General features: G+C 36.5%; 1 protein-coding gene across 3 annotated transcripts in view; it reads left to right on the top strand.

Annotated features, from left to right (window-relative positions):
- Tsp26A (Tetraspanin 26A) overlaps window positions 1-21,513 on the top strand; it is a 90,899-nt gene extending 69,386 nt beyond the window's left edge. Inside the window, exons 2-10 of one of the 3 annotated variants that reach the window (XM_046616881.2) lie at window positions 3,309-3,429; window positions 7,813-7,886; window positions 9,473-9,547; window positions 10,338-10,436; window positions 11,886-12,014; window positions 12,270-12,320; window positions 13,795-13,905; window positions 15,539-15,655; window positions 16,499-21,513. In XM_046616881.2, the coding sequence (XP_046472837.1) occupies window positions 3,309-3,429; window positions 7,813-7,886; window positions 9,473-9,547; window positions 10,338-10,436; window positions 11,886-12,014; window positions 12,270-12,320; window positions 13,795-13,905; window positions 15,539-15,655; window positions 16,499-16,567 (846 nt within the window). In that variant the 3' untranslated portion in view covers window positions 16,568-21,513. The remainder of the gene's footprint in view (window positions 1-3,308; window positions 3,430-7,812; window positions 7,887-9,472; window positions 9,548-10,337; window positions 10,437-11,885; window positions 12,015-12,269; window positions 12,321-13,794; window positions 13,906-15,538; window positions 15,656-16,498) is intronic. The other 2 variants (XM_046616871.2, XM_046616863.2) reach the window with 2 other exon arrangements.
- The last annotated feature ends 4,315 nt before the right edge of the window (window positions 21,514-25,828 follow it).

The raw sequence follows: 25,828 nt of genomic DNA on the forward strand, positions 1-25,828 counted from the left end.
ACAGTTCAAAAATCGCGAAATAACGCTTTTACCTCGGTAAGAATCGTTACGATAACTTTGCTAACTTTCAATGTGATAGAATTGAAGTGAAAAAAGTTATACGTTTATACGACGCCTGTAATTCCTCACACCTGCATGTCAGCTACGTAATTATCTTTTCGCGATCTTGATACGGATCGCGTGCAACAGCAACAGCTGTAAACGACTTGGAATTATATGGCTCTGGGTACTTGTTACATTTAATTTTATATTAAATACGAATCGCCTTGCTGGAAATTCGCAATTTTTTAAATGCAGTTATTCCCGCAATATACGCGGTCGTTTTAAATTGTCCGAGTTTGTCGACAGCGCTTTTATTTCTTTGAAAATTACGAATCAGTAAACGCATCGTATACTTTGATTCAGGGTGTCTGGCTGTCAGGGAAATCTAGGAAACTGGGAATTTTTCAGGGAATTTACATGCATCTGGAAAAACCGGGAAAAAGTCGGGCAATTTTGTATTTTATTTCTCATTAGTATACCGTTCTTTGAAATGTAGGAAATTACTCTTCCAATCCTAATCTTCGGTTAGTTTCTTAAAATTTGAGTGTTTATTGATATATCTGGTAATTTTAGGCAAAATTTAAGACAAAATTGAGCTGAACAAATAATAGGACCACTTTGACTCACGTCGAAGACTTCTGATGTCTAATTTACTAATTTATAACTAATTTGCATGAAATCAGCAAGTTTGTCGTTAAAGTTAGGTTGAAATGAGCTCTGGAAAATGTCTGTTTTCGTCTTGAAAATCGGAAAAAACCGTCAGAGAATTTGATATGTCACCGACGCTAGACACTCTGGTTATACTGTATAATTCACACGAGGGAAAAGTTTTACTCCAATGTGCAGAAGAGATTCCGCAGCTCAAGAGAAATCGGATTGACGTCGTTCTTTATTCTTCTATCTTCCGACCAAGCTTAAAACGGATAATATTAATCATAGCCAAGTTATTTCGCGATGCTGTCGATACGGTATGTATGTATATATGTATTAAAAAAAAATATATATATATACTAGTATGAATTAATTCGGAATTGTATCACGGACGGGTAAGAACTTCAGAGACTGGTAAAAAAAAAAGAAAAAAAAAAAATTAATCTCCACCACTCGACTAAGTTATACATATACATGTGCGTGGAATCTGCAATCAACGCTCGTTCTGTCTAGCCGTCGGTTGAAAAAAGAAGAAAAAGAAGAAGACGAAGGAAAAGAAGGGAAAGAAATTAGAGTCACTTATCGTAGTTTTCACAAAAGTATATAAGCTTCTGCGTAGTTTTCAGGATCTTTCTTTAATTGAATTTTCAATTAATCCACAACGCGATTGGTGAGAGAAATCTTTGAGCTTAATTACAAAATTCTGGACAGATTTTCTTTACGTTTTTTTTTTTAAATTTTTTTTTCCAATGTTTTTCTTTGACAAAAAGTCAACGGCTTTTCACAATCCAGAGTTTAAAATAAAAATAAAACTTTTACATCTGCCGAAGCTGTAACGAATTTTTCGTTAGTATTTGCAACGTATGTTAATTGTAAACTGGATTAGGTGTGATTGACGGGGAAACAATTGCTGACGATAAAGCAATTGTTCGACGAAGTTACTAGAATCAATTTAGGTATCCCGGCTGATTCTAACTAATCCGATTAAAAATACCTGTCGCTAACCGTTTGGCGTGCTGGAAAATTATCTGCACGGAAAAAGTTTCGTGGTTTTCTCCGTTTCTCGCAAACAATTTTTTTTTTCGCACATTCCGTCATCACACAATTTTACTTCTTCGCACATATATTTCGGAAATGTGTGAAATTTTACAAAAAGACACACATGTATATGTATATTGAGAATTCCTCCCTAAGGCGAAAAAACTTGACGCATTCATCGTCAATATTTTCACCGAGCAATAAATCGGGCCGAATTTCGATACTGGATTGTATAATGTTGGTTGAAGGAAAGTGTTCATCCAGGGGGATTCAAGGGTTAGCTGATATAAGCCCTCTTACTCCTCGTTGGGCACCTGATTACACAGCCGAAGAGATTAAAATTGTAAACCCGGATAATACCTGGTCCTACTTGTCTATACATCTTACACGAAACATTCTCTCTGCTTCCGAGACACGGACTTCTTCTCCCTGTCATTTTACCACTCGCATTCAAAAGTCCGACGCATATAATAAACGACAAAGAAACTCGTGTTACGATATTGCCAACTAGCGTATAATAGCGAAAAAATCGAAAGGAAGATAGGTGAAAAAAATTTATATGAACATTTGATGACGGCAAAGCGATGATATCCTCGTCCTGTGATATACAATCCCCGAATAAAAATTTTAATGTCATTTTTATCAGACAGTCCCGATTAATTGGTTCGATTTTAACCAATCCTTTGACATAGTCACTGGTTGTGTATTTGCTCGGTTGATGCATAAAACAGATTTCTAAATACTTCTCTTAATATCGTCGCTTTGTTTGCACTTCTCTCTCTCTATCTGTTCCTCTCTGAATCATTGTACAATAACTATCACCAAAGCATGAAAAGAGAAAAAAATAAATAAGTTAAAAAAAAAAATCAAATAAAGAAGTACCGAAACTACGTCACTGTAGATTTACTGGAAATCTATTAATCGATAAATGGTTAAAAATGCTTGTGTACAGAATTTTCAAGCTCTCGCATAGTCTTGTTACCAAACGTATAGGTATGATATAGGTGACGTGTTCAACGAAACTTGTTACAAGTATTTTACATCTACCTTGTATAATTAACCTACGAATGTGATGCATAGCTATATGTAAATATACGTACACATATGTGTTACATATATGTACACGGGGTTCAGCGTTCCCTCGTTGACCCGATATAACGGAATAATAGAAATGTCACGTTCGAGGGAGCAGAATCATTGGGCATCCCTCATTATCTGAAATTAATTGTCGTCGTGCTTGGTCAGCCGAAATGTTGCAGTTGCAGGACGCAGCTTTCTCTCTCTTTCTCTCCTTCTCTCTCTCCCTCCCCCCTTCTTCCCGTTCAGCCTGTCCATGCGATTGCTCGTTCGGCCAGGCGACAATTAATCATCCCATCGAAATCTGATTGTATACACCTTTTTATCGCCCGACTGTCAATTACACTTTCAATCGTCATTTTCCGATAATTAACAAACTGTAACATCAAAATATCCAAAAATACAGGGCAGGGTGTTAAACTTGAATCGTGTGCCAAACTAACGAAAATTCAATATCGTTGTGACTAATCGCGTCTCTTGCGTATTTTTTTTCCTTTCAGCTGCTCGGTCTCGGCATCATGGCAGTCGGGGTTTGGGCCTGGACGGAAAAGGACACTTTCAACAACTTGTCTCGCCTGACGAACGTCGCGCTCGATCCGGCCTTCATTCTCATTCTAATCGGTAAGTTTGCCGCTATTCAATTTTTCAACCATTGAAAAATGTAATGTAATCATTGGACAAAGTGTAAGAGTGACGATTTAATTATTACAACTGGAGTTTAACAACGAGAGAAATTAATGCCGACAGTATTTGTTCCAAATTATTGCACGCTCTCGATATTTCAAAAAAAAAAAAAAATGAATAAAAAATTTCAATATTTCTATATCATACTTTTTCTTCCGGCTAATTAATAGATGACAATTAATTTTATACGAATATGCGAAAATTGAAAGGTGCATTGCTCGCTTGATTCTGTGATGAGGCTGATCGCGTGTTTCTCGAATCTTAATCGCTGCTCGTGAGATATCGAGATTTTCTTCTTAGGTGTAAACATGTACACACACACGCACACACACACATGTCTGACGATAACTTCGTAGAAACGAGAAACTCTGGAGAGTCGTTAAAACTATTCTAAAGCACGTATAGTTAAAACCTTGTGCAATATTTTAAGTAGATACTGGTAAAATAAAAATGATAGCTTACCAGTTGTTGTTTCTTTGTTTTTCTACCATAAATTACGTAACTGTTGCAAGCGAAACGCCGACGTCGTGCAAAGAAATATAAGTAATTTGAATCTTTCAATTTCGACTTGGATGAAAAAATGTGCAGCATTTTTACCTATTTCTTAGTTTCTTTAGTTCCACTTTCGTCTGATTTCGTTCGCTTGTTTTTGTTTGCTCCTCGTCTCGAGTACGTTACACACGTAACTCGGTGAAAAAGTAGCAATGAAAGCCTTTTCGACCCTGAAGTATAAAAAGAAGCGAAATTTTTTTTTATTTCTATATATTCGTCTTTCTTCTTGTTTTGCCGCTTCTTTCTTTTAAACATCCCGATGAAAAGACACGCGTCAGACGAATTTAGTAGAAATTTTCTATACGTAAGAAAGAAATCCATTCGTTCATTCCTTCACCTTTCCTCCTAGTTTATGCTTTTTCTGTCCTTTGATTACTCGTAGCCAAGAAATTTTCCCGTATTCACCGTTACGTATCTACGTACATATCGTACGCGCGTGTATATTTTCGTATAAATATACACAACGCGAATTTTTATGCCTCTTTGAACCCTCTTCTCAGTGTAGGCAGCGTCGTGTATTTTTCACTACCCAAAGGACTTTGCTAAGCTTTTTTGCTTCCTCTTATCGCTGAGCAGTGCGCGCCTGACTTGAACACGCGATTGACTCTGCACTCCATTCAAATACATCAGATGTAAATAAATTGTAAATAAAAATGGTGAAGAAGAAGAGAAAGAGATAAAAATTCATTTCGAACGCGTCGTTTTTAAGTGAGATAAATAGCGACAAACGAATTTTACCAAATTCTTTTTCAACCTTCGACGCATTCGTTCGTATTACGTATTACGTAACGAGTATCGCGCATCGCAGTTGCACTTGCACTTGCACTTGCATGCGGCAAGTGTGAAGCGCAGACACGCGGCTTCCTCGAGTCTTCCCTAACATCGAGTCCGACTACTTGATTTATCAACCCGCGAACGTGCCAACGAGAGAAAATCTACATTTTACTTCCAACGGCTTTACATGTATATATATATATATATACGTACGTAACATCTTACACGGAGCTTTATCGCGAGCTGTCCGTCTTTCCTTATATATCTAAAATATCTCTCTTTACTGCTACGGGGTTAATTTACCGTCCTTGTTTTCCACGCGGAGTGATACGCCTGATTTTAATTTATACGTCTGTGTCACGCAGGGGTTTACAATTTCATTCTGCAACCTACCTATTACTTTGTATTATATATAAATTATCGCTATCGAAACGGTCAAGTTGAATGATTTTTTCAACGCGAATTCATTCTTAATCAGCTTTGTATTAATAATTTACTCATAACTATCGATGCTGAATATCAAGTAGTGACGTTTTTGGTAAAATATATCGTAATTCGTTAATATTTCGGATCGTTGACTGTATCCATAATTTTAACCGAAAGAAGTTTTCAACTATTGTAACTATTTATAGCTATGAAAAAAGCGCTAAGTGGCTATTGAGAAAGAGTATTGTATAATATCGTTAAGTTACAGCCTATAGTTTTAGCCTTTCGGTTTGATTGGTTGATATAATTTTTATTGAAACTTCGTCACGGTGGTGAGAAAATTATTCTTCTTCTTCCTCTTTTTTTTTTTTTGTTTAGAATTATTATAAGAAAAAAACTGTGCATGCCACAATACCGTTAATTTCGATGTATCCAATACGTCGGATATAATTCGGAATACCCTTGATCGATAATGCCGCAAGCCTTGATTCTCCCGAAAAGACAATCTTCGAAGTTACGCGGAGTAACGGAATAGACAAAAAAAAAAAAAAAACAAAAAAGGAAGAAAAAAGTCATCACTCTGTGAAATTGGTCCTTGCGCAATTCCAATAACCGTGAAATCCTCTTCGCGTGCAACAAGACGATGACGCTTCTCGTGGTCAGGTGGCCGATATTATGCCTAGAATAGAGAGAGTGGCGACGGCGGGATATACGTGGACTCCCATTCATCCATCCTTCCCATCATTCTCCGTAATCACTGTCAGAGTCAGTCGGTGCATCCATCCGTCCGTCCATCCATCCATCCATCGGCGATACCGCCGCTCGTATCATGTTCTTAGCATTAATTAGATTACGTCAATACCGTCGTGCGTGTAATCCACCGACGGTCAGAGAACATCGTGATATATAACGTGTATACCCGATTCTACGGAAAGTTGCAGCGTTCAAGGGCCGATGTAATGCCGGGAGGATCGCGGTTGTCGTTAAAGCGTACAATTCTTCCAGTTAATTTTGCATTTGAAATTTCTCAGATCTAATCTATCTATTAGTAACGATTCTATTCGAACAGTGGATTCGCCGTTTGTTCAATTTACAAATGCAATAAATTTTCACCACTTTTAATAAATTTTTTTTTTTTTCCATGAACTAAAATATGGTTTAAACGTACTGAAAATTCCGAAAAAATTCTCACAACTTTTATTTTTCGCTTACAACATTTCTAGACATATGTATATGTATGTCAACACACTTTCTATAACATCAGATATTCACCGCGAGATTGGCTACAAGAATGTTTTTTTTTTCTTCCCCGTCAGTGTGTAACATCTAATACGTCACTGAATTTTTATTCACCCAGGTGGAAATATTTTCGTCACAAAAGTAGCTGTATCACCATGATATATATCTACATGTATACATCTATATGTATACATCTATATGTATATAAAAGGATTTGGCGTTGTCCCGATGATATTGCGTTGCTCAGAAAGATGGCGTATCGATTTTCCTCCCACATATTATACCTATACGTCTTGATACACCATCTTATACGGTTTCGTTGATATTTCGCAGAGCGCGAAAGAGATGAAGAGAGAAGGAGAGAGAGAGAGAGAGAAAGGTAAAACGAAATAATAATAATAAAATTAAAAGAAAAAAAGAAAGTAAAACGAAATTGCGGTAAAAAATCGTTTTTTCTCTCTTCACGCTCGGAAACATTTTTCATGCCGCAATGACCAACAGCTCCGGATCTCTTCAAAGGTATTCGAGAGCGGTAAAGCTTTGTTTATGTACATATGTATACATTTATGTATATAAATCTATATATATATATGTGTGTATATATACATGCGCGTGCAGTAGGAATGGAGGTAGCAGAAATCTGCGGGGAATTTTCATAGCGTCGCACGTATAATATTATAACACGACAGAGGGCGGATGTAGTAATAAGTTCTCGGTAATTAAACCATCCTTTATATACGTATACCTATTACGCGTATGAAAGGAAAGGTTCAAGGGTTTTGGATTATTAACCTACGGGAACGAATTAGCCAGTTTCCAGAGGTCGCTATTCTATATACATATTTACCTAATTTCTGCAGCACAGATTTTCCTCTGTAGCTGCAGGTGATGCGGATCATTCTAAACCCACCTTCTTCCCGTTTCGACGTTGATTGCTAATTACTGCGACGATGTACCCCTGATTGAATATCTCGAAGAAGCCAAAGGATACGATTAATATTTAGAATATTACGCAAAATTGCTGAAGTTTGTTGATGTGTTTTTTAGTTTTACGCATGCGCTCCGGTTCCGAGAATTAAGCTTATCTAAGGACGGAGATTCTTGATTGTTTTTTTTTTTTAAATGAATCGATAAAACAGACTCTAAATCGCGAAGTTTAACGAGCTTCTAATTTGTATTTCATTGACATTAAAATATCACCCTGACACGGCACAGGAAGAAAGAAGAAAAAAATCATTTACAGTAAACTAATAATTTAAATTTCTGTGAAATAATTTTTACAATCTGTAACTAATTTCAGACCGTTTGATTGTTTCTTTTTTTTTACAGGCACAGTGACGTTCATCATCGGATTCACAGGATGCGTTGGCGCGTTGAGAGAAAACACGTGTTTACTAGCTGCGGTTAGTGCTTATAATTATTTCAATATTGCTTATTTTCGTTAGGTACATAAGAATACGTGTATAACAATTTCACAGATCTGGACATTTTTTTTCTTGCAAATTTCGTCACAACGTTCTTTCGATTTGTATGAATAACTGTTAATATCATGTTACTGTCGGATTTTTTTTAACGTCAAGTTTAATAAACCGCAAGTTCGGATTTACGGGGGTTAAAAACTTGAGCGATCGGCTTGTTTCAATCAAGTTTACTACCGAACAACCCGGTATCGTAATTTCTTACAACTACTTCTGCTACGTTATCGTCCTTCTCGGTATTTCTGTACACATAGGTATACATACATGTACCTTGGATATATACCCGGGCTTATCTAACGTTATTAAAAAAGTCTTATCTATGCACAGCACGATACATGTATTGATTATATGGCGTACATATCCATGTATGTATATTAGGTATGCAGCTAAGCAGCTATCTTGCTTTCCTTATATCCCTAATATACGTATCCTCAAATTATGTCCCCAAGGATCAAACCGGAATATCAAAGTTCGTACGCCGGAGGTTATCCAGCTTCTGGAAATAAATCTTATCCATACATATATTCGCGTTTTTAACGCGCTCTTCGCGGTAGTGATTTCAATTTTTATTTATTTTTTTTTTCTCTCTCCTTATACCTTGACGAAAATATAATTTCAATTCCGAGAAGCAATCCACTTTTCAGCTCTTTTTTTAACACGATCCAAACCACCGTAACGGATGGAAGTGGAAATATGCAGATACCACGGATTTAAGACTGAAAGTAAATTATTCAATCAATCGTTTGCTGGATTATTTTCTATAATGTGAACAAATAATCTTCGTTTCTTTAAAACGATTCGGTTTCAAGTTAAGCCTAATCGTTGTAACAACTCTACAGCAGTTTCTCGAATCGTCAACTTTTACTCCATCCGCTTGTCAAGGTTCATCAATTAACGAATTCAAACGAGTTTTTCGGTCTTCAATGCCAAAGCGGTATAAATATATATATATATATATACATGTGTCTACCATTTCCATCATCGGTCACAGATTAAATCACCTGTGCATGTGAAATACTTGTGCAGCAGTTACAATCTAATAGTGCATTCCTGGAATAGCGTTACGCGTCCGCTCTAATTTACGGTTCGCTGTGTTTGAAATTTTTCAAAGTTTCCAAACGCTGTGTAATTTCGCTAATATTTGCACCGACCGCAGCGTGCGGTAAATTATTATGCGGTATAATAGAATCGCGGGTCTAATGAAGTTGGAATTAATACGACTCGATCTCGCGTATAACGTGTCGAAATTCGAATGCTTGATTCGATCGTAAAATCGAGTATATTTACCAGCGGTACGTGTCGGTAAATTTTTTATCGTGAAAATGATGTAAAAGAAAAAACTGCCGGAAGTTGTTACGTATTTTCTTTCTCGATCAGCGATCGATCTCCACGACGATATCTTTTTCAACCTGTTAGACAATCCCGACTGTCTGCAATGTCGCAAAGGTTGAATTAAAAAAAAAATATATAACGAATGAAAATAATCACACACGTATTTACTTCTGTTACAGTACGCGATATTTTTGGCGCTGTTACTTCTTTCGGAAATGACAGCTGGCATATTGGGATTCGTCTTTAAAGATTGGGTGAGTCTCATGTTTTTTAACGTGAATTTTTCACAACCTTCTCGAAGCGACTTCCGCGATGTACGTTACGTGTTTATATACTATATTATATACCTACCTATACATATATACTCTACGGCAGAATTTATGTAACAGCTGTCGTTCAAAAGTCCAATCATGTAATAAATATAATATTGACAGTACACGTTTTCTGTTTCGACGAATTGTGCGATATGGAAGTTTGAGTTGAAAGAAGAAGAAGAAGAAAAAAATATGAAGAAGAAAATACTCCGAGAGTCTGCAGCGATTCTGTTATTTTTATTTATTTATTTATTTATTTATAGACAAGTCATACGATGGTTTTTTTCCGCTATTTTTTTTCTTTCTTTTTTTCTCATTCTTCTCTCATCTTTCAGAGATTTGGAATATAATTTTTTCGCGAAGAGTGTACTCAACCGTTTCACCACGAGAATTAACCTAATGCTCGTGAAATTAATAAAAATCGAGATGCCGAGCCACGTAAATGTCGGTCCTCGAAATTTCCAGCCGAGAAAACGAGGAAATGAGGTGGAAAACAAATTTCAGGCGTATACGAAATTCGTGTATATATAAAAGCCGATGGAATAGCCGTGGCAAGCTCGTAAAAATCAGACGTTGGAAAAAATGGATCGGTTATTTGGGACATTGGTTCTTTTTTTTTTTTTTTATTTGTTTTTTCTACATCAAATTCTGTTTTATCTGTCACACGTACTTTACACGTATGCATATGCTTACTCTCTCTAATTCACATTCACATATTTTACGTTAACAGATCAAGTCACAGGCCACGGGTGGATTTCAAGCTTTCATAATTCACTACAGAGAAGATCCCGATCAACAGAATCTGATCGATTGGATTCAGGAGGACTGGGTAAATTACTATTATACCATTATTGCTTGATAGAATATTTCTTTTCTTTTGATATTGTTATTTATTTATTTATTTATTTATTTTTTTCTCGTCATTTTTGAATGATTTTCATTCGAAGAAAAAATCCGTTCCACGTTATATTATTAATTACAAAGTTCCGAAGGTACGTAACGAATTAGATACCTGTTATGGAACTGGTTTAAAACTGACAAGCTGCTGGAGGGAAAATTATGTAGGTACTAACGAGGAAAAAAAAAAAGTTGGACGCTTTCAGAGGTTTGAGGGCAAAGCAGACAAGTATACCGATGCCAAAAAGTAGTGTTTGTGGAGTAAATTAGGCAAGGAGTGGTTACACGGGTCGGGCTTCCACCAACCGTGAAATATTGAGGTTTAATGAAACTTGGGTGACTTTACTACGCAGCCGAGATTCTCGCACGGCGATAGCTCTCCGAATTCTCGACTCTTACGCATACCTGTATATGTGTGTATATACGTGTGTATACATATGTATATATATACATATACATGTATACGTGCAACATTCAACCCCTGTTTGGCGCCACCTTAATATCTGCCCTTCAATTAATTAATACCAGAAAATATCCCTATTTTATCCAATTTTAGGTACTATACTGAGAAAAATTTTATTTGTTAGAGTAACTAGAAAAATTCAGTAAAACAGGTATCGTTGAAAAAATTGTTTGAATATTGTTTGAGAGACGAGATACGCGTAACCATTTTGCGCTATCGTCGATCCTTTTTTTTGGTAATTGCAACGCAAAATCAGTTTGTCAGGTTTACTCTACTTTTTTCGTTAAACAAGGCTTTAACGTCAATTTATTTTTGCACAAGCATTAAATTTTCGCAACAGTTGCAAGGAAATATGGTAAGAGTGATCGCGATGAGAAAGAATATAGACACGGATACTAGACTTTCTGACAGCTAACAGTTAGAAAACTAATTTTCATTATCTACTTGGAACTATATTTTTCGATTGTGGTAAAAAATGAAACTAGTTACGGACGGAACGGTAACCGGAACTAAAAATTTCTCTCAGTGTATGTAACATCCACGCAATTTTGTTTCCTCGTCGGTAATTTTAGATTTTATGATTTCTTTGACAAATGATAAAATCAAAAATTTACCGCCAGTTTTATAAACAGCAACAGAAGCTCGGATATCGTTAGTTTATTTTACATCGCATCAACACTTTTGCACCATTCGATCTCTGCGTGCTTATAAACGGTTCGGTTTATTCTGAATTTTCTTTTCTTTTCGTTGTCGTTACGATTGCTGTGGAATACACATGTGTCGGTATGTACGTATGTATCTCGTTTCGAGATAATTTATATTTCTTTTTCTTATTCACTCGTCCCGCTATCCGCCCTTATCCGAAATTCGAATCGAAAACCAGGGGGTAAATTTATCGTTGAGGGTGTCGTTTCGCAGCTGCAGTGTTGCGGAATCGAGGGCCCCAAGGACTGGGACCGAAACAACTACTTCAACTGCTCCTCGAGTGAGATTGGGTCGAGAGAAGCATGCGGTGTGCCTTTTAGCTGCTGCAAGCGGAAACCAAACGTAAGATCGTTTCACTCTGTATCATTGTTTTTCATTAAAGGTATAATACCTACATGTATACCTAAACTTTGAGTAGACCGAGTCTTTTATCGATATTCTTCTATAATCGTAAGTCAAGTCCTTCAACCGTCGGAAGTTCTGACTTTGATTTTTTGTTTTTCTGTCGTTACTTTGACGTGTCGGATATTCTATTCGACAGATTTGTTGCTGGTAAATTTACTTCTTTTTATTTAATCTTGTTGAAATACTTTTCAGGAGATTATCAAGAACAAACAGTGTGGATACGACGTGCGAAAGCCCGGCTATGTAAGTATTCGGTTTGAATAAATCGACCTCTATCATTTTTACGAGATAGTTATACGTATAGTACAGTGTAGTATATTTGACGTATAAAAATTATACAGTCGATATTTAATCGCGACGATCTTCCCTGGTGAAAAGTTTCCTCCATCTCTCATCGGAAAATTCGTTGTAGAAGTAAGTTTTGCCAAAAAAAATCCTGGAAATCGGAACATTTGAGAAGTGCGCGGGAAAATTGTAACAGTAGAAAAATCAACGAATCACGAAACGTCGGTATTGGGATGAAGATTTATTCGTACAATTCGCACTGTGATACGATCGAAAGTGACGAAATGACATAAATCTTTGTATTTTCTTTTCTGTCTTGACATTATTCCGAAAAAAGTCGGAAGAAAATTTCTTGCTCTGTGCAGCTCAATTTGGATAATCAATATATTGCAAAAATAAATAAATCTATAAATAAATAATACTTGAGAAAACTCGTACCATTCGGGGAATTGAATAAAAATTTTTTTATACTTACAAATCAAATACACTTGTATAACTACAAAAAAAAAAAGAAAAAACGGAAGGTATAATTTCAGAAGGATCTACCAGAGATGAGAAAAAATACAAGGCACATTTTCATTCGTCGGTTTTTAATACCTATTGAGATCTATTGAGATAATTAGCCTCACCCTCGATATACGCGAGATAACGTTGAGAAGTCCAAGCGATGTTTTCAACACCGAGTTGAAACTTCTGTCGTCGGGGACGTGGGTAATTATTAGCCACAAAAGAGGGGGAATTGCAAACCAGGTCAGGATGCGGCCAGGAACCTAATTAGACGGAAAACGAGGGAGCAGAGACGAGAAATTATCGTACCTCTCTCGGTTGAGGACTCTTTTCCTTATTTGAGGGGTCCTTTTAGAACGTATTACATGCGCGCGTACCTATACACCAATTATATTGCGCCCTAATAATACCTCGAGTGTAATTGCATATTATGCAAATATTTTTATATTGCTCCCCCACTCGTCGTCGTTATCATCCTCGTTATTTTTTACCGACCGCCTCCGGAAGAACACCGCACAATTTATATACACTTATGTGTAATATACACACCTAGTTGTTCCAGTAAGAATATGCTCGTTTAAAATATTCCGGCGATTTTTTTGATTAGCGATTTGATCGAAGTTGCCTCGTATATGAATCGAAACCGTCGTTTAATCGATCGGTCAGTAAAACGATTAACCGAAATCGTTGATTAGCCGATTAATGGGAAAAACGATTAATCGAAGCTGCCGATTGATCGCTAAATGCCACAGCGCCAAACCTGTAGATGTAATTAATTATCGAGGAACCCCCTCGAGGAAATGGGGTGAAGAAAAAAATTATGGAAAAATAAGACACGAGTTTGAAAAATCGGCGGCTCCGCATGCTTTCAGCTCTATTTACACTAACCAAGCATTGTTGTCTTTCTTTCTCCTGGGGTGTGCAGCCAGGGGAAAGAAGTATCTTTGAAAGAGGGTGCCTAAGGGCCGGCGAAGAGTGGGTCGAGTTGAACCTCGTCCCCGTTGCCGGCGCCGCCGTTGGTGTTATGGTCCTCCAGGTACCCGACAATCACCCCCGACATCTATATGCCTCGACATTTTTCTCTACCCTTCCGTATGCACGTGTTGAGTGGTTTTCCATTCTTCATTTCCCTCGATCGAGTCTCGCTTTTCATCGGATATTATAACGAAATGTTGCCATTTTTTTAATTTTTAATTAATTTTAACGGTACCCCAAGTGACGTGAGTTGATGAAAATCAGATTGACTAGTTTATTTTGAAAAACTGACGCTTTATAGATATTTTTTAGTACATTTTCTAACTCGAGTGAAAATCCTGAATCGTGAATTCATTTTATCGTTACCAGACGTCACGTAATGATTTTCTTTTTAAAACGGACATACGGAAGGTGAGAAATTCATGTTTTAATGCATGCAGCGATCGATAGGTACAGAATATAATCTTTCTGATTGTTAATAATGCTTGTCGATTGGAAATAATAAACATTTTGTTTTCTTCTTTTTTTTTTCATTACACTTTCTGGCAAGACGTAATTCAACATTTATCTCCTAACGCAACTTTTTATACATGCAATGCACGTGACGCGTATATTCATATACATAAATATATACATATTTTTCGCATGCGTATAGTATGTATAATTTCGTAAAAAATTGTTGTACCACGTATGTGTCAGTTTAATTTATGCCCGCGTAAAGCTGTTACATGTGTGTACATATTCTGAAACATACGTTTACTAATTGCATAATATTAAGATGGTAAAATAAAATCGTTGGAATTTACTGGGTAAGTAAGTAGTTATTTTAGTAAATAATTGTGGAAATTTACATTTCTACAGAGAAATTTTCGAAGTGGGGGAAAAAAAAAAAAAACGTTTCACGTTTGACCTTTCGTGCGAACCGCGAGTAGAACTTGTATATCGAAGGTGAAATAGCATTGGCAGAGCTGTAACCTCATGGCTCTCTGCGAGGTAAAACCATGCGAGCTGTAAATTACCTGCCGTTAATCTAATCCTGCAGCAGGTTCGTTTAATCGGTGAATTATTGAGCCCACTTAGAACTATCTATTTAGCAAAGCCTGCGATTAAACCGCCCGGCCCGCGCCGTTGTTGAACGTTGCATATTTCATCTACATGCGCTAAGGAGGGTGTAGAATTTGAAACCCCATAATTTTTCACCTTCAACGTAAATTTCTTTTTTATCGCGTTCTTTTATTACTTGAGATGAGAAATTTGATTCCGTTAATTAAGTTGTGTACCGTACATTGCGAGGAGGTAATTAAATACGGCCTTCGAAGTATCGTTGTACACAGAAGTGTGCGGGCATTCTAATTAAGAGATTATTAATGTAATTGCGGTTGTATCTAACCTTTTCAACGTTTAAAGATTATATCTCTTGTATGTTTCGCGTTTTTTTTTTTTCTATCATGCATTCAACTCCAACTTCCTGATTGGAACTCTTTACCGTTAAAACAGTATAACTGTAAGATCGCTGATTTGTTTGTTTTATTACGATTAAAGAAAAACGGAGATCGAGTTGTATCGGTAAAAATTTTCAGTCCCCGCCGAATGGCCGAGGCATCGCAGATCCTTTGGACTACTAACAACAACTAATCCTGCAGTCGGTAAGACTTAAGAAGTTTCGAATTTTTGTTTGTTTGTTTTTTTTTCAGAATTTTGACGTAACCAAGGTGATCAATGATAAGGGATGCGTTCAGGCGGGCGAAGAATGGATGGAGAGGAATCTACTTGCCATTGCCAGCAGTGCTGTTTGCACGGCTTTCGCTCAGGTACGATGGACCCAATCTTGATCTCCGCGAAGCTGCACCGCAGCCTCTTACCTCCCCTCGTCTTTATCCCATGAATATCTAACTTTACCCACATTTTATTCTTATCCGATTAACGATATATCACCCGAGATACACGCGACTCTTTCACCTTGCCCCGTATTTAAAATCATCACCAGTGAATGCAGGGAATTGTTTTCTTTTTATCTTTTTAATAAATTATCAGGTTCAATGCGCGCGTCACTTGTTAACTGCTGATTTAATTTTTTTTTTTGTTTTTTTTACAAGTCGTCGAGACACGAATGGTTTCTATCAAAGCGTGCTCGTGATTTGATAATACAATGAAAATTGATAAAATTGTGGAAATTTAAAACAGAACAAGGTCTGGTGATTAATATGCGTTATATTAAATAAAAATTTTCTCTCCTGCAGAATGTATTTCTTCCATACATGTATATTGAATAACTTGATAGTTAATCGTAAGGCAATCGTTGTAGTTTTAAGCGAGGAGATTCCGATCGACGCTTCCGTGAAATATGAGGTAAGATATCGATCATTGTAAACATCATCTTGTGATGTCTTGCAGATGAACATGCAGTCGCAGGAATGTCCTTTATTTATTTATTTATTTATTCATTCAATTATTTTCATCTTGTTTTTTTTTTCTTTTTCTTTTGTATTATGTGTACGTAATCGCTTGTCGCAATGCGCACGTTGCCACTGTACATATCGTCGTTACGTGTAATAAGTCAATGATTCATTCGTACATATTTCGCAACAAATTTAGACCATCTCTACATATTTTGTTCGCCTTTGAATCATGACCCGCTTTTTATCTTTTTTCAGATACTGGGCATATGCTTCGCGCAAAATCTACGGGCGGACATATTTGCCCAGAAGGCTAAATGGCATTGACAATCAAGGGCCCCCACGGCAGTCTAGCAGCTCGCCTGTATCAGGCAGCGCGCTGGTCGTTCACGTTGATTCATTATTATTACGCTGTACAAAATCTAAGAACAGAATATTACCAAGAGATAAATAATAATAATAAGAAGAAGAAGAAGAAGGAGACGATAACACAAAAGTAAACAACAAAACGAAACGACGATTCAACGGGTGTATTATACAAATTGCGGACCGATAATCAACACTCGACAAGGATCTTCTGGAAGGGAGCTAGACGTAGCTCACAAATCTCGAAAAGTTGAAAAAAAAACTTATTAACATTAAGCTTCGTAGTTGACAAAAATTATTAGTCCGTGTGAAATTCTTCAAGAGATTTAGTAAGATCTAAGGATTGCAATATTGAGATAAAAGTGCTAAACAAATTGACCAGTTTGAAAGGAGTGAAAATTTTGTCAACATTCCATTAGCTATTTTCAATTTTTCAATCTTAAAATCGGATGATGTACCATTTTTGTGTTACGGTAAATCTCTTTTCGAGTTTTCATCCGTCGAACGGTGTTAAAAACAAAAAATCCGAACGCTCAGCCAGTCGAGGTCCGCCGCGTCGGTTTAATCGTGTTTCTGCAACGTTTAGCGAGACTTTCGTGCAGTTATTGTCGTACATTCTTCGAATAATTGTAAAATCAACGTGCGCCGTGGGGGCGCGGGGAGGAATTGGCCACCTCCGCCGCAGAATTTGCTCGATCCGTCCGAGCTTTATACTTCAGGCCGTTTCGCGTCATTTCCTCAAGTTTACCCTGAAGCCTTCGGTAATTGGAAGAGAAGAATTACGTCGGGCGCGTGTCGAACTTAATCAAGCTCTTTGATCAGGTTGTTCGACTGTTCGTTTCGTTGTCAGCGAGAAACGCCGGAGAAAACCTGTTCCAAATTTTCTTTTAGTCGCTTGTAGAATTTGAGTGTCGCATTTGTAATTTTTTTCAATGCCTTCAACGACAACCGAAGAGCGAAAAGCTTGTTTTTGTTCGACGCTAGGGGAAAATATGTATATGAGATGATGTAAAAAAGAAGAACAAAAAAAAAAAAAAAGTGATATTTTATATTATATTATATTTTTAAGTGGACTGTTGCTTGAACTTTTTTACTTGTAGAATGTTAAACGATTAACATATACTTGAAAACGTTATACATTCCTGAAACGTATTATTATATAGTATCTCTTTTTCAAACTAAATCCTCATCGTCGTGAAAGGTATGGAGAATTGGGGAATACCGGAATTATAAATTATCTCTCGATTCGCTTATCGACGCTGCACTTGTTTCTTTTGTAGACTTTTTATTTTTATTCCTTCTTTCACGGCATTCCTGAATTCTCGCTACTTAAACTCTCGAGAAACGATTATTGTTATTGTTATTTTTCTAACTAAAACTTTCGAATTAACGGGATATCCAACGTTGAGGATCAATAAAAATACAGAGTCACATTGTAGAATACGAACCGCTACACCTCGGTTTCGTTAACGGCGAACATTGTTCAACGAAATTCAACGTTTCCTTATGTTCATTTTGTACACATAAGTACGTACGTTGAAAGAACATACGTTAAGTAAGGTCAGCCAAATTAGCAAATGATTTCTTCTTGTCGTCTCTTTGAAAACTTGCGTTTTCTTTACTGAATCCACCTGGGATACTCCTCGATAATCAATTCAGTGTTCCATTTTGGTATGTACGTACAGCTAGGATATGTAAACGGCTGATTGTTTTAAAATTGGAACGTAATCACAGGTATGATGCATTTTATAGCCACGGACTATTAATATCGGTTTCGAGAACTGGAACAGGAAAATATTTTGGTAAAAATACAAATTAAAAAATAAAAAAAAAATAACCATTGCTCTAGCCAACGCCTATACCTTTGTTAGACTTGAATAGAGGCTGCTTAGTTAGGCTAGGTAACATGAAACTAATTTACATGTACGTATTATCATAATACGTACGTACATGTTTTATTTCTAAGGTTATACGTATACATTATTATTATGTCTATAAATCCTATGATTGACCATAAACGCAAGAGAGAGTTGGGGGAAATAACTTGATATACATCGTAGTCGCAAAACTTGATATTTTTCAATATAAAACATTACGTGTTATACGTATAATTTACGTATGTACTATTATGCATATATAGTATATACGTATACCTGTCATAGATAGAAATATATACATACTAATAAATGTCGAATTTTTAAGACGCCTAGTCTTCAAATAGGATTTATTTTACTATCGTTAGTATTATAAAAAGTGTACTAATTAATGTGTATATTTATCTATTCATTATAACAGACATATTAACGACAGTGTTGAAAATCGACATTATTTTTCAACGTTTGGCTTCTCACTCCCAATATCTCTCTTCGCGCGATAAAGAAATATTGCAAGTACATTCTTGACATTTCGTTTATTTACTTAGCATAACTTTGATTCAACAGAACATATAATCTTCTCTACAGATGTATTCATTGTGAAATTTTCAAAATAGTATCAGTTCCCCAACAATACCTTTCGAGTGCTTATCGATTTTCTTCATCATAATCTTATGCGGAATAGGAAGAAGCGTGATTTTTGGTACCGGAAGCCCCTTTCATACATAACTAACCTCACTAGTCATGTATGAAATGAAAATAATGACGATTTTTAATTGCTAAAACTCAATTGTAAATGCTTGTATTTTACACTATTGTTCCTCACTCTCTCTCTCTATCTTTCTATCTCTCTCTCCCTTTCTCTTGTTTATTTGTATTTAATCGATTATCAATTTCTTTTATTTTCTTTCTACAATTGACGCCATTCCATTTATAAGGTTTTGTATTCTTTATTAAAAAAGAAGAAAACGTGCGTTGTACGTGACTTATGAAATATTTAAGTCGTCAACCTGATCCAATATTCTGAACCAAAGCATACGTGAATGTATTAAGTTATAATAAATACAGATAACGTATAAACAGTATCTAGAGACTCGTACCGGCGAAGGACATCTGGATCACGTGACAAATATTTTAGTTCAATGAGTAACAATTAATTCGAGGAGAAAAGTCAAGTTGATTTATCATTGATTTTATTTTTCTTCCCCCCTTTTTTTATCCTTAACATAATTCAATACTGAGACATGACATTATCGTTGAATCGAATTCAACTTATTTTATACTCAATGATTTAATATTCTTGTGAATATGCTGGCAAATTATTGTTATTATTATTTTTTCTTCTTCTCCCAACCATTCATCTCACGAATTGAAAATTGTACAGACTTTTATACGATTCGTTTAGATTTGTATGAAAATTAAAGAGCCCTGTAGTCGTAACGCTAAAATGGCGATAACTGGGAAATTTTGTTTTTTCAACTGCATTTAACTGTAACATCGTTGGAAATATTATGAAAGATACGCACATTGCCGCAAGAATCGTTATATTTACGTTATATAGATGTAGGCATAAAAGATTGTGCATTACGAGACGAACTTAATTCAATTATTATCGTTTAACAATAAAAATTTTCAACATTATCATTTGGTATCATCTTTTACTTTTATACGTCCTTCTTTCTTTCTTTGCCTCGTTTAGTTGTTTCACTCACTAAGTTGAAAATCCATCGAACTAAACGAAAATCAGCTAACCGTGTCAACTGCGAAGAAATGTTGATGGAACTTTTATTTAATTTCTCTATTTATTCATACAATTTATGATTTTCGTCGCTGTCAGTAGCTGAATTTTATAGTGACGAGGAAAATTCACCTATCCGTACGTGTAAGATAGAACTTCTTCGTTGATGATTTTCAATCATTATAGCAACAGTTATTTAGGTACATACAGATAGTGTTCGAATATTATCAGTGTAGTTTTTCAACGATACCTTACACATCCAATGTAAATATTGTAAATCCAGACAAACATGTAAAAATAAGTACATACACAGATGAGGGCATCTGAAGAGAAAAAGTGCTTGACCAATATTATACATAAAAGGGGGGATAAATAAGAGGAGAATAGCTAAGGCAAGAAAAAAAAGAAGAAAAAAGTAAATGAAATACTACGGTGTATCACACGTGTTGCTTACTAGATTGTAACGTAATCGGATTAATCTTAATGTATATTTAAGCGCACGCAAGAGTGAAAAATTTAATCATAGCTTACTTCGATGCTGTAAATTATTTTCGATTCTTTCATTTTTTATTTATTTTTTTTTCTCGCTTCAATATTTTCTTTTCTTGTTATTCGTGCAACAACTGAATTTGCATATATATCATCGAGTTTCATTCAGCTCTGAACATATTTTCGAAATAGAAATTACTGTGCCAAAAGAAAATCATACTGTCATCAATTTTTAACGAAACAAATTAATTTAACGATTTTCTTTTCTTTCGAGAAAGTCGTTTCCGGATAGTAGCGATGAAAGTAAAATTAAAACAGTAATGACAATTTGACTTCTAGCTAATGATTCGATACCTCTGTTTATTCCATTATCTATATTATGTAGCATCTTCATTTATACGGATATAAATATTTGCGGACTTACGTAATAATAAAAGAAATGCGCGATCAAACACATTAGACAAATGAAATGCGATCAATCTTACGTTCGAGTAAACAGAGAATTCAATACACGTATATACTGCCGTTAGATATTTCCCTTTTCACGTATTGCAAGAAAGAAAAAAATATCATCACAATGAAGATCTATAAATATTAATATATATTATATCGTTTTATGAATCTTATATACGGATAAAAAATAATTGTTGTTATCGACTATTGTAAATATAATAATAATAATCGCCACGTAACTTTCGGTATAGTGAATAAGAATTAACTGTAATGTTTTTATGGAAAGAATAATATTTATACCCATTGATATATTGATATAGCAGTAAATATGAATAAATATATCAACGTACATATTTTGAGAGTACAAAATTTGATTAAATCCTTTTTAACTAATCGATATACGCTTGCATTAAACAAACGGTTCAGCATTATTTATCGTTCCATTCGCTTTTACCAATCACCGATGAATCTTAAGCACATTCATTTTGAGCTAAATTTTAGGAATTACAGTCAATTGTCCAATATTCATTTCGACCTGTCATGTTAATATACTTGTCGACCGACGTTTATTATCCTTGCTAAATTAGCGTCAGCTAGTCGACAAGTAACCATTCAAAAACTGTGTTTTCTTGTTCGAATAAAGGAATTGCCTCAGACCAGGCGGATGGTGAATCAAACTCGACGATGTCCTTTCAAGGATGTAATCCTTGGCCAACGGTAAGTTACCGACTTTTGCATCCCTGCTACATATCTGCCTTGGGAACTTGACGTTGATTTTACCCATTCACCAGGTTTATCCACAATGGTTACGAAGCTCCGCCGATGAACGATAATATTACACCGACAAAAGGCAATTGTCAGAACCGCTTAGTTGTTACACAAAAAATACACGATTGATCTCAACGTGGTGGATATTGGAAAATTTCTCAAGAAGTCGGATCTTTTTTTTTTTATTTTTTTTTACTGGAAAAAAATTGAAGACCAGGTAGACAGAGGCGTTGAAATTTTATTATATTTAAAATTGAGACTGTCTTAGGGGTAGTTTTTGAATTTAAATCCGTAAAACGATATTTTATAATGTTTTTATGCAATGTTGACAATTCATGGCCGGCTTAAAATTCTGGTAAATGGAGTTCTTCGTCCTCTTGTCATAAGTTGGTCGAAAGCATACAATTCGTCGTGAAATTTCAAAGAGCTGAGTTAACTAACCAAGAGAATAAAAAAAGTTGTTCAATTTACAGCGGTGCGCTTTTTGCGTTTGCACGGTATATTAATTATGCTTGATTCTCGCAAATATAAATCAACTGAAGTCAGAATCATATTTACAAGTGCGCAAAAAATCTTTCATATACGCCAACCGTGGAAACTGCAGCAGGGTTCTAAAATACAAACTTGGAGTAAACCCATTAATCTATGTCTTTATTACTTAGTGAAAACAAACTTTAACGAAAATTTACTTAGGCAAAAGATAATTATCTAATTGTCGTAATAAATTCTGAACCTCTTCGCAAAGCATAGAGCAAGAAAATGTCATTTCCTTGCCTGGCTCGAAAGTCCAGAGACGCTTCAACTTCGCGAGAGGTGGAATCTGAGATGACTACGAGATTCTAGATCACATTAAACCAATCAGCGTATCTGATTATATTTAAATATTAATTTGTACCCAATAGAGTTGAGTGGTGTAAAAGAAGAAAGCGCAGATTTAAATTCTCTCGCCATAATTTAATAACGTTTTTTACTCTTCTTCTTTTTAATTGTCTTACAAATATACGCCTTTCAAAGAAACTTGGGTAGGGATCAAAACTTGGAAGGATCAATATTTGGAATGGGCGATATATCAAAATTTCAACAATTCGTCTTTCATTATCGTATTTTCTCATGTTTGAAATTTTGATACATCGCGCATTCCTATGACAAAGATTTAATTTATCGATCAAAAATTGTTTTGCCGATTTGCGCGATATTCGTTGGTCCGTGATGAAATTCCTAAAAATGGAAAGCGGCCAAAAATGAACGCGAGATATTAATATGGTCCAGAATAGAGCGCATTCTTCCCTTTATAGGAGAGAAAACTGTCGAGAATATTGCTCGCTGTATTGTTGCGGCGATATTATCTGCTAGAAACAACGTAAAAGTATGTCAGAAAAAGAACGATCATCAATTTTCGGCTTCTAACGTTTAGAAACTTTTTCAACTCCCGATACATCACGATGCATCTGCACGATCGAATTGCCACTTTAGATCACCGTCTGTGAATTCATGACCACGTGAAATTGGAACTCCTACGAAGAAAACGTTATTAGGTACGACGCATCGACGACGAGATAACAAGACGCGTGTACCAGTGAGATATGTAAGATTAACGGACCACCTTAATCGGTAATTCCAGCACATGTCCGCAACTCGTAGTTATTCTTTTACGTGTCAGCCATAATCCAGATTAGCCATCGGCTTGTGGCCAATCGGTGCCGCGGTTTGTATTCGGAGTTCATATTTCATGGGAAGAAAGGGGGATCGGTTTCATCTCGGTACAAGTAACGATTAACCGAAATATCGGATCGTTTAATAAGACTGGACTTGATACCGTCCTACAGAATTATCGCAAGTTTCTCATTTCGGCGAGAAACGCGGCACCGTGAATAACAATAACCATCAGCCACACGGTGTAACTTATTACGGCTAGACGTGGGAGCTCATATTTTGTCACCGTAGATCTCACCGCACTCTAATCGGCAATCAGATTCATCCGGGGAGTAATTCCTCCTCAGCTCCTCCCTCGCTATCTCCTTTTCTCGAGAAGCGTCGCGCGGGTTCATTTATAACTTGTTTTATTTTTCTTTTATTTTTTTTCTTTTGCGTATAACGCCATTGCACGCTCGTTCGACGCGAATAATTTTGGTAATGAGACTGCACGAGACGGCCGTTTCTCAAAGTAAATATTACACCTGGCTTAGCGGATATCGGTCACGTAATCCCCTCGGCAAGGTTCCACTCTACAGTCGAGCCGCTTGAAGTCTAGGTAAATCAAATTTGGGCAGAGATTAAACTCCCGTATCGAAACCCCGCTGAACGTTCGCGAACGCCAGACTTTCCTTGCGTGATAAATCTGCTACGTATTATCCCCGGACCCACTTTGTCTTCCAAATTTCCCGTAACCTCCCAACACCAAAACCACACTCATGCAGGCAGCTTCTGTATCCTCACGCAAGCTTCTCCCAAGCCTCAACTTTGGGATCCCTCACGGATGTGGGTCGGCCTCTCTCTTTCTCTCTCTCTCTCTCTCTCTCTCACTCTCTGTTCAAACAGATGTATGGATTACCGTGTTGATTATAGTTTCACCCTTGGTCTTGGTAATTGATTAACGAACTGGAAACAGTTCTACGGAAGCATTCGCGTTGCACGTTTGTTTGCGTCACGTGGAATGGAAAAAAAAACTTGGAACCACGGGTGAGAAATTGACACCATTTCGAATTTTTATATTGGCACGATTCCGGAAATTCGCTACTTCGGTACCACGTTTCGCGATTCGTCTTATAGTTCGTCACACCTGCGCCACAGGACGCGGAGCGTTTGCTCTTTGGACCCTTGTTTTCCCCGTGGGGGTGGAAAGATGAATAGAAGCGTCATTTCAAGCTACTCAAATGTCCGGATCGTCAGTCTCAAAATGGCACGCCAACCGCATTTACCGTGGATATAAAGTATATTACCGGTGAAATTTACGCCCTCTTCAAACCGCTGAATAATTTTGCATTCTACCAAATGGATTTAAGAGTATGATGACGGTAGTTTTACGCGAATGAAATAAAGACGAACAAGCTTCGGACACGTGTGTCACACGTGACACGATAAAGTCCACGTTTCTCTGCATATACGTAATTCCAAGCTCGTGTATAACGTGACATCTTATCGAGTACGAAGAAAAGACTTTATCCAGCAAGTAGTTGTATTAAACTGGATGCTGGTATATGACCCCGAATCCCTTGAAACGCCAATACGTTGGGCAAGTTTAGTGATTCTCCGAAATATCGCCTTTGGCTAGAGGTGTTTTTTTTTTCTTTCCCTTTTTTGTTCCACCCTTCGTACGTCACTTCACCCTTGAAAGACTCCCACGCGTTCCTTTTCGATCCTTATTAAGCTCTGGTGCACAGGGGTATAAGACAGGTGCGCAGTGTGAAAATCAGCTTCGTAAACTAACTCGAATCCCACTGTACGTCACTGAGTGAGTATATGAACATGGTGCAGGGTGTTACGCAGTTACGGTAACTAAAAGTGAGTGAATTATACCCGGTTGCACGAATTTTACCACCACAAATTTCGACTTTAATCAATCCGTTTCTCCGCAGTCTGTACAGTTTATGATATCGAGTGTTGCAAAACGAATGAAAATGGCGCATGTAAAAACTTCATTACGCTTACGTATATATAAGATTTCAGATAATTTGACAGCTTTACCCCGACGGAGCTGCTCTACCACTAAGCTCACACAGCTAGACTTTATTGGAATGATTTTCCACGAAGTAGCAGGCTTTCATTTTACGACGTTGATGTCGTCCTTACACTCGCTTTCACTTTAAAATTATTCTAAAGGATGCCGCAAAAAGGTTGCTTTGAACGCTTTGTGCGACAGGGACTTCTAATTAGATTCTTCCCGCGTTACTCCTTCGTCCT

This window comes from Neodiprion pinetum, chromosome 1 (genome assembly GCF_021155775.2).
Source record: "Neodiprion pinetum isolate iyNeoPine1 chromosome 1, iyNeoPine1.2, whole genome shotgun sequence".
Classification (NCBI taxonomy): domain Eukaryota; kingdom Metazoa; phylum Arthropoda; class Insecta; order Hymenoptera; family Diprionidae; genus Neodiprion; species Neodiprion pinetum.